Genomic DNA, 14,746 nt, shown 5'->3' with positions numbered 1-14,746 from the left:
GATTGAATTAAAGAGAAGTAGAAAATCATCACCATTCTATTGAGCATACATTATAATGCTCCACGATCAGAATGTTGCAGTCTGGGTAAGGGGTCATGACCAACTTGACCCGTTTGTGACTTGAGCTGGTGCTTTTTAAAGCTGCTTTAAAGAATGATACAAAAATGCATTTCTGCATTTGTTTATGATTCAATTTTTTTACTCTGCGCCATAATGAGTGATTGTAGTCCAGCATATTTCTATGATTACATGATTATTGCAAATACATGTACATGTAAGTTTGAGAAATTATGACTTTAAAAAGAAATTCATATCAATATCATGTAAAAAGACATTGCTTCAACTTTGATTGATCTGTGACAAAGATGGAAATTATTTACACTAAAAGTAACATAGCAGCACATGTAGTTTTCAAGGGATATGATTATGTAAATTGTACAGCCATTGTCTTTTTAAGTGTCAATAAAGTTGAATGTAAGTAGCAAAATAATTCATTTTTCTATTGCAAGGCACAATCTGGACTTTTTCATTTTTGTATTCTTTAGCATTTTTGTTAATTCATGAAAAAAGTAAATATTGTTATGCACTTTTATTAATTAGGTTTACAACACTAGTCTTCAGAGAAAATATGAATACATGAATGTGTATTCATTGGGTACTACTTGTGTTATCGTCACTTTGGCAAACAATTGAGGAATGGTGTTTCTTGTTTACGTTCTGTACAAAATGTAATTTATAGCATGATCATTCAAATATATACTGTTAGATTTGAGGGGTTCGCATATTGTATGTAAGGGTGTCGTTTTATCAATTGTAATAAATAAAATTCATTTTGTTTGTTTAATACAATTATACTTTCTCAAATGTCATGTTTACGTGCTTTTAGTGTATATCCCATCCCTAGTGAGAGAAAGCGTATATCATTTAAAAATACATATTTGTAATCCCTACCCTTCAGAAACACTAAAACAGTTAAGATTGTTTAGTTTTTTAGGGTGAATTTTGATATTTCTGCGTGAGAGAAGTAGAATTGTAATAATAAATCATCTTCAGTAAATGGATCTACCCTATGGTCAATTACCACTTGGTCTACAATTAATTTTCCCAACTTTTCTTCTGGGGCCCGTTTCATAAAGGGCTGTTGTAACTTTGCCATTATGGCAACTACCATGGTAACAGAGCTCGGCAGCCAATCAGAATCAAGGTTTCCATGGTAGTTGCCATAATGGCAAAGTTACCATACTTAAACCTATTAAAGGGATACTCCGGGCAGAAAATATTTATAGCTAAATAAACAGAATAAAATTCACAGAGCAAAGTGCTGAAAATTCATCAAAATCAGATAACAAATACAGAAGTTATTGAATTTTAAAGATTTGCATTATTCTGGTGAAACAGTTCTAGGCATGTCTTCATGAATATTCATTAGGTGGGCTGATGATGTCACATCCCCACTTTCCTTTTTCTTATGTTATTACATGAAATCATAATTGTTTCATTAATGCGTATATGATGTGTCTCCATTATGATGAAATAAGTTGCAGCAAGAAATAACTAATGCACTTAATCAGTTGTCAATCCATTTTGTTTTAGTTCTTGGTAGAAAAAATTTGAATAAACGTAATTTCATATAATACAAAACAAAAGAACAAGTGGGGATTATATGACATCATCAGCCCATCTGATGAATATTCATGAAGACATGCCTAGAACTGTTTCACCGGAATAATGCAAATATTCAATAACTTCGCTATTTGTTATCAGAATTTGATGAAATTTTCAGCATTTTGCTCTTTTAATTTTACTCTATTTATTTAGATATACATATCTTCAGCCTGGAGTGTCCCTTTAATGAAACGGGCTCCAGGTCTCATCCCACATGGTCTAATTCTAGTTCATCTCCATCCAGCTAATTTTATCATTTGATCTAATTGCCATATATTATAGCCCACTTACCACTTTGTCCGATTTCCAGTAAGGCCATACCCATTTTGTCTAATATTCACTTGGTCTAACACCGCTTGTTCTTCATCATGAACCGTTTATGTACCAAGTTTTCATTTGAATAAAAAATAAAAATAATGGGTATACAAAGTGGAAACTAGACTATCTGGGCATGGATGACATTTAGATTGAGTTGTTATTAGAGCGAATGGTCGTTTGACCAAAGTATAATTAGACCGTATTAATAGTAGACCAATTGGGTTTACTATGATGCTGTTATATAGAGTTGGACAATCTAAGAATTAGACCATCTGCTAGTTGACCAAGTGGTTCTTAACCCATCCCGTCAGTTGGTCTATACTCGTAAACAGTCGGTTAATATCTAGTTAAGATTGGCCAATACTGTAATTCAAAACGCAAGCCATTTCCTTGTCACCTAAAATCTCAATTCCACCATATTGTCACTCCATCTTGATTACGGGTTGGGGAAGATTTTGATCAGGTCTGAAGTTCAAATACCCTAGTACCGCCCGAGCCCGTCTAAGAAGTTCTTTATTGTATATAGATCGAAAATAGTTGCTACGACGTTTGATCCAGTGGACAGCATGTATCAATAACACATTGAGAATTTATTGCTGGTTGAACCAGTGGCGTAAACTCGAATCAGAGCAATGTAGGGGGGGGGGTGATAATTTGGCTTGAATTTCGATAAATGGGGTACTCCAAGTGAAGAAGGACCATTTCTACATTTATATTTAATTGAGGGGTGTCGGAAATATAATACTACAATTATCTTTTGTGATAGCAGTTTCAGTTTAGGCCTATCGCAAAACGTGCGGATTGACTGATTGATTGATCGATCGATCGATTTAACAACCAAATGACACTAAACAGTTTGGCTTCGCGACCCATGGAAATCAAATGATGATTAAATGCTATTTGTCTAATCAACATTCTGTCATGTATTCACTGGTCTAATGTGAGATGTCATTCGATGATTATTCTTAGATTTTTTTTCTTCTGAAAGTTAAAGAAGACAACCATAGCCATGATGACAAAAAGTAATACAACACAAAATGAAGCTACGTTCTATGACGATGATATTCATGGTGGTCCACATCCTTTATTATGGTTCTATATTTGTTTTAGGAATATTGTCTCCTGCATGTCCTTTGTTATATACAGCCATTTATACATGTAGGTGAAATTTCCAGGAATTTGTTCATATTTCTTCATGTCAATAATTTCAAATGTCTAATATTCTGTCATCATATAAGTTTCAGATATGAGAAACCGGTAAGACATATCGTGATTGTAAGGAATCGCTCTCTAAGTTTTTTTTAATGTATAATTTGCTTTCCTAAATACAATGCGTGATTGGTCCATACTTTGTCACGTGATACCGGCTGATTCAATGGTACTTCTATACATGGGAAACCGGCAGAGGTGCATCATCGGTTATGTAATACGGGATATCCGTCACATCACTTGAGCTTGACGGCATCCAATACTCGGTATCCGGGAAAAACCTCATCTCGAAACTTTCACTTCCCAAATCGGTTCCTTCATAATATCGTTCCGTAGAGTTGTTTCGAATACCATCAGGTTCGAGGCCGTTGTAGACACTGTGCATTTGTTCAAAGTAGTCGTTTATTATGGAAAGTGTTGTCGGCGATGGAGAGGAGAGAGACGGTGCGTAGGTTAAGTCGGACTCGTATTCTACTTTGGTTGACTGAAACGGCTTCAACCGATGGGCGAAGCTTGGCTTGTTGTTTTCTGAGAGTAAACATGAGAGATAAGATGGAGTATCGATTTTCAATATATATATTTATATTTGTGTTTCCGTTCAGAAAATCTTATCTTGTTACTGACGTGCATATTCGTACTTTCACCTTAAGATGATCATGCTTCAATTCTAAATCGATGGTGACAGTTTCTCTCATTGGAGGTGGGGGGCTACATTGTGTATCACCTCTTACACTTAACACTTGGCATACTTTGCCTCTTTTCACGTACAAAATCAGTGTATAGGAAGAGTAATATTAAGTAATGATAACCGTCATGATTATGATGTTATATGAACATATAGGGAAACAGTTCATCATTCCATATTGTGAACTATTTCTCTACACATTCTCTTATCCATCAATTTCCTTTCTTGTCATCATTACACGCTGTATCTGCTCTATAGTTGTTAAACGTTTTACAACGGTCATGGACTGAGTAAATTTGGTTGTGACCACATCAATTATTAACACATGAGATTTAAGTTGATACTTACCCTGGTGATTTTGACCATAAATGTATTTCCTTCCTCTATTACTCTGCTGTGAATATGTTTGCGGGGACCTGATCGGTGCAGAGATGGGAAAGAAATCACTTGTAAGCATTGCGACTAATCACTCTCGTGAAAAAGAACTTTGAGCTTGGAAAATTGAATATGGTTAGTTGCTAATACTAACCTTTTTTTATTTTATAAAAACAATATTGATTTTACCGAGCAAACAGTGTGCCAAGATTTATTGATTGACTGATTCTTCAGAACGATTCGTTTTATTCTCTTGATGGGCAATAAATTCAACCTTGAAACATATGGAGACGAGGTGCACTGTCGCAGTTTACTTAATACATCACTTTTCATTGGATCAAATGAAATGATACGGGTTTCAACTTTTGTCACTTTTATTGAGTTTGACGTCTATCTCTACTCAGGTGAAAAAGATACCAGTAACAGCCACTTTTAAGTTGTTACAACATTTCAAAATGTCTACATTACCAAAACATTACCAAAAGAAAAATCAATTGATTTAGTGGATTGGATGGTTTTGAAACTCGTACGATCGCTGTGATTTGAAATCGCATTTGATTCTCTTATTAAGGCAATGCTCTTACCGTCTCATGACTTGTGCAGAATGCAATCAAGATTTTAGACAATACTAACCTCAGAGGTGTTTGATCATCATCTGGATAAAAGTTCTTTTCCCGCCATTTCCTCGCGATGCAACACCCGACGATGATCAGACAGGCGATTGAGAACACGATAACAGCAGCGGTTGATAATAATACTATCAACACGACTCTTTCGGACGAGGGTGATCTGCCATCGGTAGTTGATGACGACGTGTCGGTTGTTGAAAATGACTTTGAGGTCTCAAACCTCGATGTGACAGTTTTTTTATATGTAGTACTTCCAAAATGTGTGCTTCGGTCATCTTCTTCTTCAGTGGTCATTGATGCCTTCCTTTCTGTTGTTTGTCCTGCCGATGTAGACAATAATAATGACGTCAGTGTCACTGTCGATGTTCTCTTGGTTTTTGCGTCATCTGTGGGATCAAGTCCTGATATTTGAGTATCTGCATGTGTGGTAATGAGTTCAGTTGTTTCAATTGAGTGAGTTGATTGGGTAGCCGTATGTGTTGATTGCAGGCTGGTGACAGAAGACATATCAATGTGAGTGTTAGTGTTTTCGGTTGTTGTGGCGATTGTGTAGTTGGTGTTACCTTCTCTGGAAATTGTATCACTTGCAATAGTAAAGGGTTCAGTTGTTTTAACCATTTTGTAGTCTGTTTTACCTTCTGATGATATTGATGCATCACTTTGAGTACTTGAGGTTTCAGTTGTTTTAACCGTTGGGTAGTCCGTATTTCTTGTGGAAAGTGTTGTATCACTTTGAGTACTAGATGATGCTTCAGTTGCTTTACCCACTGTGTGACTAGTTTTACCATCAGAAACCATAATTGTTATATCACTTTGAGTACCAGAGACTTCTGTTGTTCTCTTCATTGGGTAATCTGTTTCTCTTTCAAAAGTATGAGTGCCTTCAGTTGTCGTTGTGTAGTCCGAACTTTCCTTTGTAGAAGTTGTGTCACTTTGAGTACCAGTTACTTCAAACGGTGTGGACGTAGAGTAGGCTGGTGATTCATCTACTTCTGAAATCGTTGTATTACCAAGAGTGCTTTCGGTATTCCTAATATCTGTTGTTGAATCTGTTGCTGATTGCGTTTTATTAGTTGTTGATGTTTCTGTGGTTTCATCAAAGGTAGTTACTGTTTCTGTACTTTCTTTTTCGAAATCTGTGATTGTTTGGCTAGGATCCACAGTGGGAATCATCAGAGTGGATGTTCTAAGTGATGGGAGTTGGGTTGATACTTCTGTAATAGCACTCGATTCTGTCCCCAACCCTTCACCAGTTATAGTGTCCGCATTGCCATTGGTAACATCATCAGTATTTGACACCGGGATGGTGATAATCTCTGTAACTATCGTCAAATCTTCATATTCTGTTGTAAGATGATCAGTGATCATGTCAGACACAAGTGGCACATCTTCAGTAGTAATTGTTCTATCCGATGTGGGTGAGGACTTTGGTGTCCATGTCTGGGTTTCAGTATCTGATGTGAAAGGGATAGGAGTGATGGTTCTGCTGACAGGTGTGCCTGATGACTCAGAAATGGGTTTTGTGTCTGTAGCCAAATCCTGCGAAGTGGAGGGAAACATTATTGTAGTCAACGCAGTGGCATAGCTTGTAATCACTTCAGTTGCTGTCGTGTACGAGTTTCCAGATGTTACATCCTTTGACGACGACATGACCTCTGCGTTTTCAGTTGTAGATTCATCTGTAGCAGGAGAATTGCTGATCGTCCTCGTGACGGGATTTGTTGTGAGAGAAGGAGATGATTCTTCAATATTCCTTGATGTCTCTACTATTACTGTAGTGGTTATCTCGGTCGTTAAAGACACGACAGTGTTTTGTGTTCCTTCTGTGTCCTGGGTTGCAGACACAGTTGCGGGAGTATTTTCAACTGTTATTACCTCGGACTGGGAACTCGACAACAAAGTCGAAGCCGACGGTGTCGATGATAACGGAGATGACGAGGTAGTTAGATCTACTTCCTCGAGGCATGTCTCTCCCCTGAAGTTGAGTTCACAAAGGCAAGTGACGTGAGCAACCCTCTGACTTGTCATGGGTTTCGATAAACATGTACCTCCATTTTCGCACACATGCTTCGGTTCGTGGTCACAAGCTGGTTCTGTAATACCAAACAAAGGTATATTTATTCCATATGTATGAACTCTTCATCCCAAGAGATTATTTTGACCAACTGCATTCGCTTGAAGTTTACGATTGTCTTTCATGAGCGAAATGTTATACAATATATATAAATTTATACACTACTCAAAAAAAGTTAAGGACCACTTTTTAATGTGTGTATACAATTTTCAAACCGGGTGTTGTATTTCTAGAAATACCCGAATATGGCTGTCTTGAATCTCCTCAAACACCCTGTAACAATTTCACACATGGGTGGTTTCAGTTGTTGCATGATGTCTCTCGCATTATTGCATATCCTGAAAAGTGGGCCCATTGTGAAGTGGTACAAATGTGGATTCAAATGCATTTTCTGTCTTTAGTCTCTACAATCAACAAATTGCTGACAACAGCAATGCCAAGATACAGCTGTCCAGGATGCCATCAAACACAATGAAATCAATTTCACACATGCAGTTCTTTCATGTCTCTTGCATCATTGCAATGTGCCCGTACAAAAGTGGCTTCCAAAGCATTTTCTGTCTTTAGTCTCTACAATCAACAACTTGCTGACAATAGCAATGCCAAGATACAGCTGTCCAGAATGCCATCAAACACAATGACATCAATTTCACACATGCAGTTCTTTCATGATGTCTCTGGCATCATTGCAGTGGGCCATAAGACAAGTGTCTTCCAAAGCATTTTCCGTCTTTAGTCTGTACAATCAACAACTTGCCTACAACAGCAATGCCAAGACACCACCTAAGTGAAACAGATGTAGCCAGAGCCCTAGGGATGCTGGAAGCTGGCCTCAGTCAGCGAAGAGTAGCCAGAATGATGGGCGTGTCACACAGTGTCATTAGCAGAGCAAATCAAAGACACCGAGAGACAGGGCTATACTCCGAGAGACCCCGCAGTGGCCGACCAGTTTCGACAACCCCTAGAGATGATCGCTACTTGACGAATCTCAGCCTCCGCAACCGCTTTCACAGTGCACGCCGCCTCAACAATGACTTCGCTGCAGCAACTGGAGTGATTGTTTCCACTCAAACAATCCGTAACCGACTTCACAGAGCCAATATGCATGCCAGACGGCCAGCTCAGTGTGTCCCACTCACCCCTGCTCACAGAAGAATTCGTCTCAACTGGGCCCGGGAGCATGTCAGATGGACCAGACAGCAATGGCGTAGAGTTCTGTTCACAGATGAGAGCAGATTTTCCCTTGACCACAATGATGGACGTTCGAGAGTCTGGAGGCGACCAGGAGAGAGATTTGCAGACCCCTGTATTGCAGAACATGACCGTTATGGGGGAGGCAGCGTCATGGTGTGGGGAGGCATCACCTACGCCAACCGTACTCGTCTCTACGTGGTCCCAGGGGGAGCAATGACAGGAGTGAGGTACAGGGATGAGGTCCTTGAACCTATAGTGGTGCCATTTGCAGAAAATGTGGGACAAAACATCATTTTCATGGATGACAATGCCCGTGCCCACCGAGCTAGGGTGGTGACCGAGTTCCTTGAGGGCCAGGGGATTGAGCGTATGGAGTGGCCAGCGAGGTCCCCGGACTTAAACCCGATAGAGCACGTCTGGGACATGATGGGGAGGAGTCTCGACCAGCTCGAAGCCCATCCACTTGGACTGCAGCAGCTGGGTGTGGCTCTGGAGGCTGCATGGGATGCACTGGACGTCAGAGACATCAATCGCCTCATCAGCTCCATGAGACAGCGCTGTGAAGCCGTTATTGCTGCAGGAGGTGGTCACACTCGTTACTGAACTGCCTGAAAGACACTCAGACATTCGTTTTTACCACTTCATGTCGGTAGCTGATACCCCTCGGGGCCCACTTTTCAGGATGTGCAGTGATGCGAGAGACATTGTGCAACAACTGAAACCACCCATGCGTGAAATTGATTACAGCGTGTTTAAGGGCATTTAGGACAGTTGTACTGAGGTATTTCCAGAAATAAAACACCTTGTATAAAATCTTTATGTACGTTTTAAAAAGTGGTCCTTAACTTTTTTTGAGTAGTGTATATACATACATTTAATGATTTAAATGTCAGATAGGGCCATCGAAATCTACATTCACGCCATTAGGGTGCATTAATTGAGAATCAGAAATGTTTGGAATCCATCACAATCATTTAGGACAAAGTTTAATGAAACTTATCAATTCATCAGCTAATCAAAACCTAAGATTTTACATTATCTCTCAGTGATTGACGACTTGTTCATGTCAGTGCTCGCACATTTCATGAAGCAGCGTCCTGGGTCTTATGGCCTGGTAACACATAGCCGGACACAAAGCGTAACGACTGATCACAGAAATTGTTGTTCATAATTATAAATTCGTAAGAAACATACCTCCAAGACAAGTGGCAAGACTTTCGTCAGACCCGTCGCTGCAGTCAGAGACCCCATCACACACGAATATATTAATGGTACATTCATTTGGTGTGGCACATTCCACAACAGAGAGTGTGCGGTCCACCTCATCACAAACAAATGAGACTAAAGACATAATAAAATCAAGGCTGTTATTAGTAATTAATGATATCCGTTCATCTGTTCATTACGGAGGTCATTGACGGAGATGTATATTTGTATTTTTGGACGGGGAGTGTTCCATTCTTTCTTTGGTGTACACAAATGTGTACAACAATGATGATCACAATGTAAGAACTACCTCTATTGAAAGTTTAAAGTGGGATCCATGACAAATTTAGGTAATAAAAGAAAATTTTCAAATTCTTGTTTTATCTAAGTCAAATGCCTTAACTGGAATCTGGACCCTTTATATGAGTGATAAATATAACAATTTGCACAAACAATCTTCATAGTACCAGTGATATGATTTCACAGGAGGCTTCGATTATAACCTTGTCAACGGCTACTTGGTTATGATGACAATAAAAACAAAAACATACGAAATGTGAATGAAATTGAAGATTTGTCCATTAGTTACCTTTATTCGGGGTTATTGGATCTTTGGGTTCGGTGATGGGTTGAATCGTCACCCTGGTCGGTGAAGTTGACACCTGGCTCGTAGGTTGTAGGAAGACATCGGTAAGCGGCGGTGTCGTCGGGGTAGCCGTGCCATCAGGGGCGCCTTCGAAAGTAGTTGAACCTTCTTTCCCATCTGGTGTCGATAACCATTGCGATGTTGATAGGGATGGCGACGTCATCTCCGGGGGCTTAGAATCTGTAGTTGGTTCTTTAGGTTGACCATCACTTGTTGTCAATGGGAGTTTCGATAGTGTTAATGCCGATGGTATTGTTGATGGTGATAAGGACCTCGCAGTTGCAGGGACAGTTGTGGCAATGTTGGTGATGGTAAATGTTGTATCTGTAGATGCGATGGTAGCAGTGCTAGAAATATCATCAGTAGAATGGGCAGTTACTGTAGTAGAATCACCAAGTAATGTCGTAGTTGTAGCCTGCGACCCAAGGGTAGGTCCTCCCGTCATTTCCGTGAAGACAGAAGTAGCTTTGGCCTCCGTTTCCATTCTTACCGATGTAAGTTGCGGGAATGTTGGTGGAGACGAAGGCGACGATGAATGCATGAAATCGGTCACGGTGGACATAACATCATTAGTGTTTGTGATGCCACTTTCAATGGTTTCAAGTTTTTGTGTTTTCGATGTTCCAACTGTTCTGGTAAATGGTTCAGCTGCAGTAGTAGATAATTTAAGACTAGAGGGCGCTTCAGTAGTAGTAGTAGTAGTAGTAGTAGTAGTAGTAGTAGTAGTAGTAGTAGTAGTAGTAGTAGTAGTAGGGGCTAAGACTTCACAGTGTTCACCTGTGTACCCTTCTGTGCACTTGCAGCTGTGGTATGCAACACGTCTTGAGGTACGAGGATGAGACACGCATGATCCGTTGTTCATGCAGGTCTCTACAACTCGCTCGTTGCAACTCGGAACTATGAGACAAGAGGGAGGGAAGAGAGGTGGATGATGACAGGATAAATTGCCATCGTGAAACATCGTTGATATAAGTCTAAAGGTAATAATCTTGATTTTATTTTTCAAACAGGCTAAACTGTCGCGAAGGACCACTCCAGAAAAGAATCATTTATCTAGTAATTCTCAAATTATCCTTTTTTTTTTAATTGCAACACTGATGAGTAATTAGCCGATGGTAAGGGATTTGAGCGTTATGGTATATTGACAGGGTGAATCGTAGTCATGGAACATTTGCCATTGATTTTTCGAGAGATTTAATCATTAATATTTTTCTTGCCGATATGGGATGGTTCAAATCTATTCGATATGTGAAATTTTGGTTAGGCTTATAGTTTTAATTGGATATTGGTACTACACAGATTATTACTTTGGGTCAATTCCAACTCATTTATTTAGCGTTTTAAAATGTTTATCAAAGACTTTCCATCTGGAGCATGAATGTTTATGTTAAATTTTCATTATGGATATCGCAATTCTAATAAACTTGACACCCCCCTCCCATTTGTGGATATTTGCTTTTTGTTAATAAATCACAAAGATAAATGGTAATAAACAAAAGAAAAGAACAAAATGATGAAATCTTACTTCCGCTACACGTTGCGTTGCTCTCATCTGATTGGTCGGAGCAGTCTGGTATGAGGTCACATACAAAAGAATCGAGTATACATTCGTTTGGGGCCGACGCACATTGGACGAGGTCTAAAATGATTGATGCAGACGAGTTGCATGGCAAGGTACCTAATAATGACCATGTCAAAAGCAATATAAAAGAGTGTTCTTAGTGCATGCATAGCGAAAGCTTGCATACTATCAAAAGGAAATGGAAAATTTTGTGCATCAAAGTGCAAAACGACATTTTTGGTTTCGGGTGGTGATAATGCAATAAGCATAATGAAAGTACAAACTTTAGATTCGTGATAGCCCCCCAAAATGGACAAGATTATGTTTCTATGGGGGGAGGGTAATAAATGACGCTGAAACTGATTAAGGTTTATATACATTTATAAACTTTCTTCGCAGTTGTGTATCAAGTTTGAGAGTTCCAATTAAATGATATAAAAACAATTAAATAAAACAACAAAATCACCATACCATTGTATTGTCCATGTTATCACCAATCATTGAGCTATGATTGATGTGCGCTTGTAAACGCACGTCGGCACTTTCTTCCTCACACTATATGTTCCCTATTTTATTATTTACCTACCGCCATATGTTACCCACTTTGGTTTTGTTCACCATGATGCTAAAAGTAAATATGAAAAAGTCAATATTCGACGAAAGAAGTATACACCCACATGACTGGCATTTTAGTATATTGCAAAATAATTATTCATGTAGATTGAAATTGTGAGTTTGCTCGAGTCTTTCCAAACAACTGGAAAACCAGTGCAGGATATAATTATTGAAAGCTAACGGTACTATACATTCAAGTTTTATACAGTATAACATTATACTTTCCAGTTATGATAAAGCATGAATGTTTGTTAATTAGGAATCAGGGGTGGTGTATTATACAGGGCATCATGGGCAAGACCTACGCTAACGGTGACGTCATGTTTTCTCATTTATATTAAAAAAACAGACAATTATACGCATAACTCTCTATTTGATACTCTCTTTTTATTCTTTCTTCCCATTTCTCTTTTCACCACTTGAAACGTCATTTAGGGGGTGACCATTCCCTGTCCTCTTGAAGCACCACCCCTGTACCTGACATGGCAATAGGACATTAGGCAAAGGATCTTTTATCATGATTAAGGTGTCGACTTCGTAACTCGAGCATGGACATCTGTGTACTGCTTGGGCAATGGTGCCTCTTTGTGAAACCTGTTACCTTTCAGGAAATCTAAAATCCTACATACTCACCCTCGGAATAGATATGTTTTTGGACAGGCTTAGGGGCTCTGTTATATAGGTTCCATCAATGTCAAAACTGATGGAAATCCCAAAGAAAATAGAATCATCTCGTTTGATATTCCATTGAGGGCACTAGCGTATGCATGGGAGCCCCCATCACACATGTCATGTCTACGGTGATAGATTTTTAGGAACAAAATTATCACAATGCTCATGGTTTCATGGAGAACAGTTTTCCTACTAAAAAAACCACTTAAAACCTGAATAATCAGCTATCAAAATCGTATGTATATAATATGAATATATATGTGTATAATTTACAAAATAATTGAAATGGTTGCGGACTCTGCATCAGTGCCATCAGATGAGAAATTTTCTACTTACCTCGTTTTCTTATAATAAACTCTCTTTCCTTGAATAGAAAATCTCCTTTTCCAAACAATAGAATCATCATTGAAGTTATCGAAATTGCAGCAAGTAATAAAATTACATAGAATCTTTTATCCAGGCAAGAAGACATCCGAATATGATTCGCGAGAGAATGAAGTGATCTATCCATTTGGGAATCAAGTCATTTTGGAATTGGTTCCGTCGCTCCTCTTCGTTTTTAATTGTCACTTCAATTAAACCGAAAGTCTTGTTATTTTTGTAGCGTATTGATACAATAAATAATAAAACGTTTGTATCGCAGATCGCATTCCAGCTAAAATCTATACTGTAGTATAAACGTTCTTCCAAGTTAATAAAGCAAACTTTGTGATTTCAACTTTTGGTGATAGGATTTCATGAAATGAAACGTTCTTTTTTATGATAATATTGCCAATGGGCGCTTTCTCCCAATTTATTACTCATTGCCATAATTAAACACGGGCGTGTTGTTCATCGATCGCCGTGCAATCTGTTCTCGTTGTTTGTTTTTCCCGCGAACAATGATAATTAAAGTTTAGCCCCTCCCATAGACTTTCCATAAAAAGAAGGAAAATTATCTTAAAATAAAACAAGTTGGAGAGGGGGACTTTGATTTATCTTACCTTTAAACATATCCAGTACATTGATGTGTCTCTCATCTCCCCCCTGTAGCTAACTGTTCCACTATTGGTATGTCTAAAAGGGTGAAAAGTTGCATCCAAAAAAGGATCTTCAAGAGTGGTGATGTTTGAAGGGTTAAATTGTATCCCTTTTTCTTAGTATGTATAGTTATAGAATGAGCAATTTTTTTAGAATATAACAACAGTCACTAGACTAATTTATATCCATTTCTGAATATGGTTTGACGTTTTGAACATGTAGGATTGAGCTTCCATTCCACGGACTCGAATATTGATTTCATCGTTGTTATACTTTGGTGCTATTTGATAATTTCTATTTTTAGTGTGTGAGTGTCAGTGTGTGCGTGCGTGTGGGTTTATAATTTAGTAGCAATCTTTCTCCCGCAGCTCTCTCCGCCAGTTTTATTTTATTTTGTTTTTAATTATCGCGTCTCCCCTTCTACGCATTTCTCTCTCTCCCCCTCTCTCTCTTTCCCTCGCTATTTCTTACCCTCTGTTGTGCGTTTGTGTATGTCTTTCTTTTCCTCTCCCTCCCCTATACACACTGCCATCACGTACCATCTATCTCTCCCTCCTTTGATAAATCTCCCTCTCTCTATTAGTCCCCAACCAGTAACGTTTACAGTGAGAATCATGAATATACGATTCAAATCTAGTCTATTTAAACATTTAAATCATCACTCAACTCATAATCATAATCATTACTCGTGATAAATATGGAACAGGTTCACATTAGCTATTTAATAAGAAATTGTGCTTTATTGAATTATACGTAGCGTTTTATTTTAGCATATGTCGCCATCAGCTCACTTGTTTAAATATAATACCTTAAAACATGACAAGGGACACTGAACTCAGTACACACTGAATATATCCTGCCATATAGTGTTGAATCA

At 38.6% G+C, this 14,746-nt stretch overlaps 1 protein-coding gene across 2 annotated transcripts; it reads right to left on the bottom strand.

The window, feature by feature from the left end:
- Positions 1-3,028: 3,028 nt before the first annotated feature.
- LOC129272896 (mucin-2-like) lies at positions 3,029-13,626 on the bottom strand. Of its 2 annotated transcripts, XM_064107643.1 has the most exons (7): positions 13,186-13,626; positions 11,527-11,679; positions 9,945-10,898; positions 9,344-9,490; positions 4,886-6,974; positions 4,226-4,293; positions 3,029-3,720 (listed from the first exon to the last, which is right to left on the bottom strand). In XM_064107643.1, the coding sequence occupies exons 1-7, from the start codon at positions 13,358-13,360 to the stop codon at positions 3,368-3,370; spliced, it is 3,939 nt and encodes a 1,312-aa protein (XP_063963713.1). In that variant the 5' UTR covers positions 13,361-13,626; the 3' UTR covers positions 3,029-3,367. The 2 variants fall into 2 exon arrangements, with proteins under 2 accessions (XP_063963713.1, XP_063963714.1); XM_064107644.1 differs by lacking the exon at positions 9,344-9,490 and having other exon boundaries at positions 3,050-3,720.
- Positions 13,627-14,746: the final 1,120 nt, after the last annotated feature.

This window comes from Lytechinus pictus, chromosome 12, assembly GCF_037042905.1.
Source record: "Lytechinus pictus isolate F3 Inbred chromosome 12, Lp3.0, whole genome shotgun sequence".
NCBI classification, from domain to species: domain Eukaryota; kingdom Metazoa; phylum Echinodermata; class Echinoidea; order Temnopleuroida; family Toxopneustidae; genus Lytechinus; species Lytechinus pictus.
This window is presented reverse-complemented; position numbering and strand designations above follow the sequence as displayed.

Bases quoted from the DNA above. Each gene is read 5' to 3' on its own strand.
- LOC129272896 (XM_064107643.1), bottom strand. From the start codon at position 13,360: ATGGATAGATCACTTCATTCTCTCGCGAATCATATTCGGATGTCTTCT. The intron at 4,294-4,885 runs GTTAGTATTGTC...TGCACCGATCAG, and splicing joins GATGATCAAACACCTCTGAG to GTCCCCGCAAACATATTCAC. The intron at 3,721-4,225 runs GTAAGTATCAAC...GTTTACTCTCAG, and splicing joins TTATGGTCAAAATCACCAGG to AAAACAACAAGCCAAGCTTC.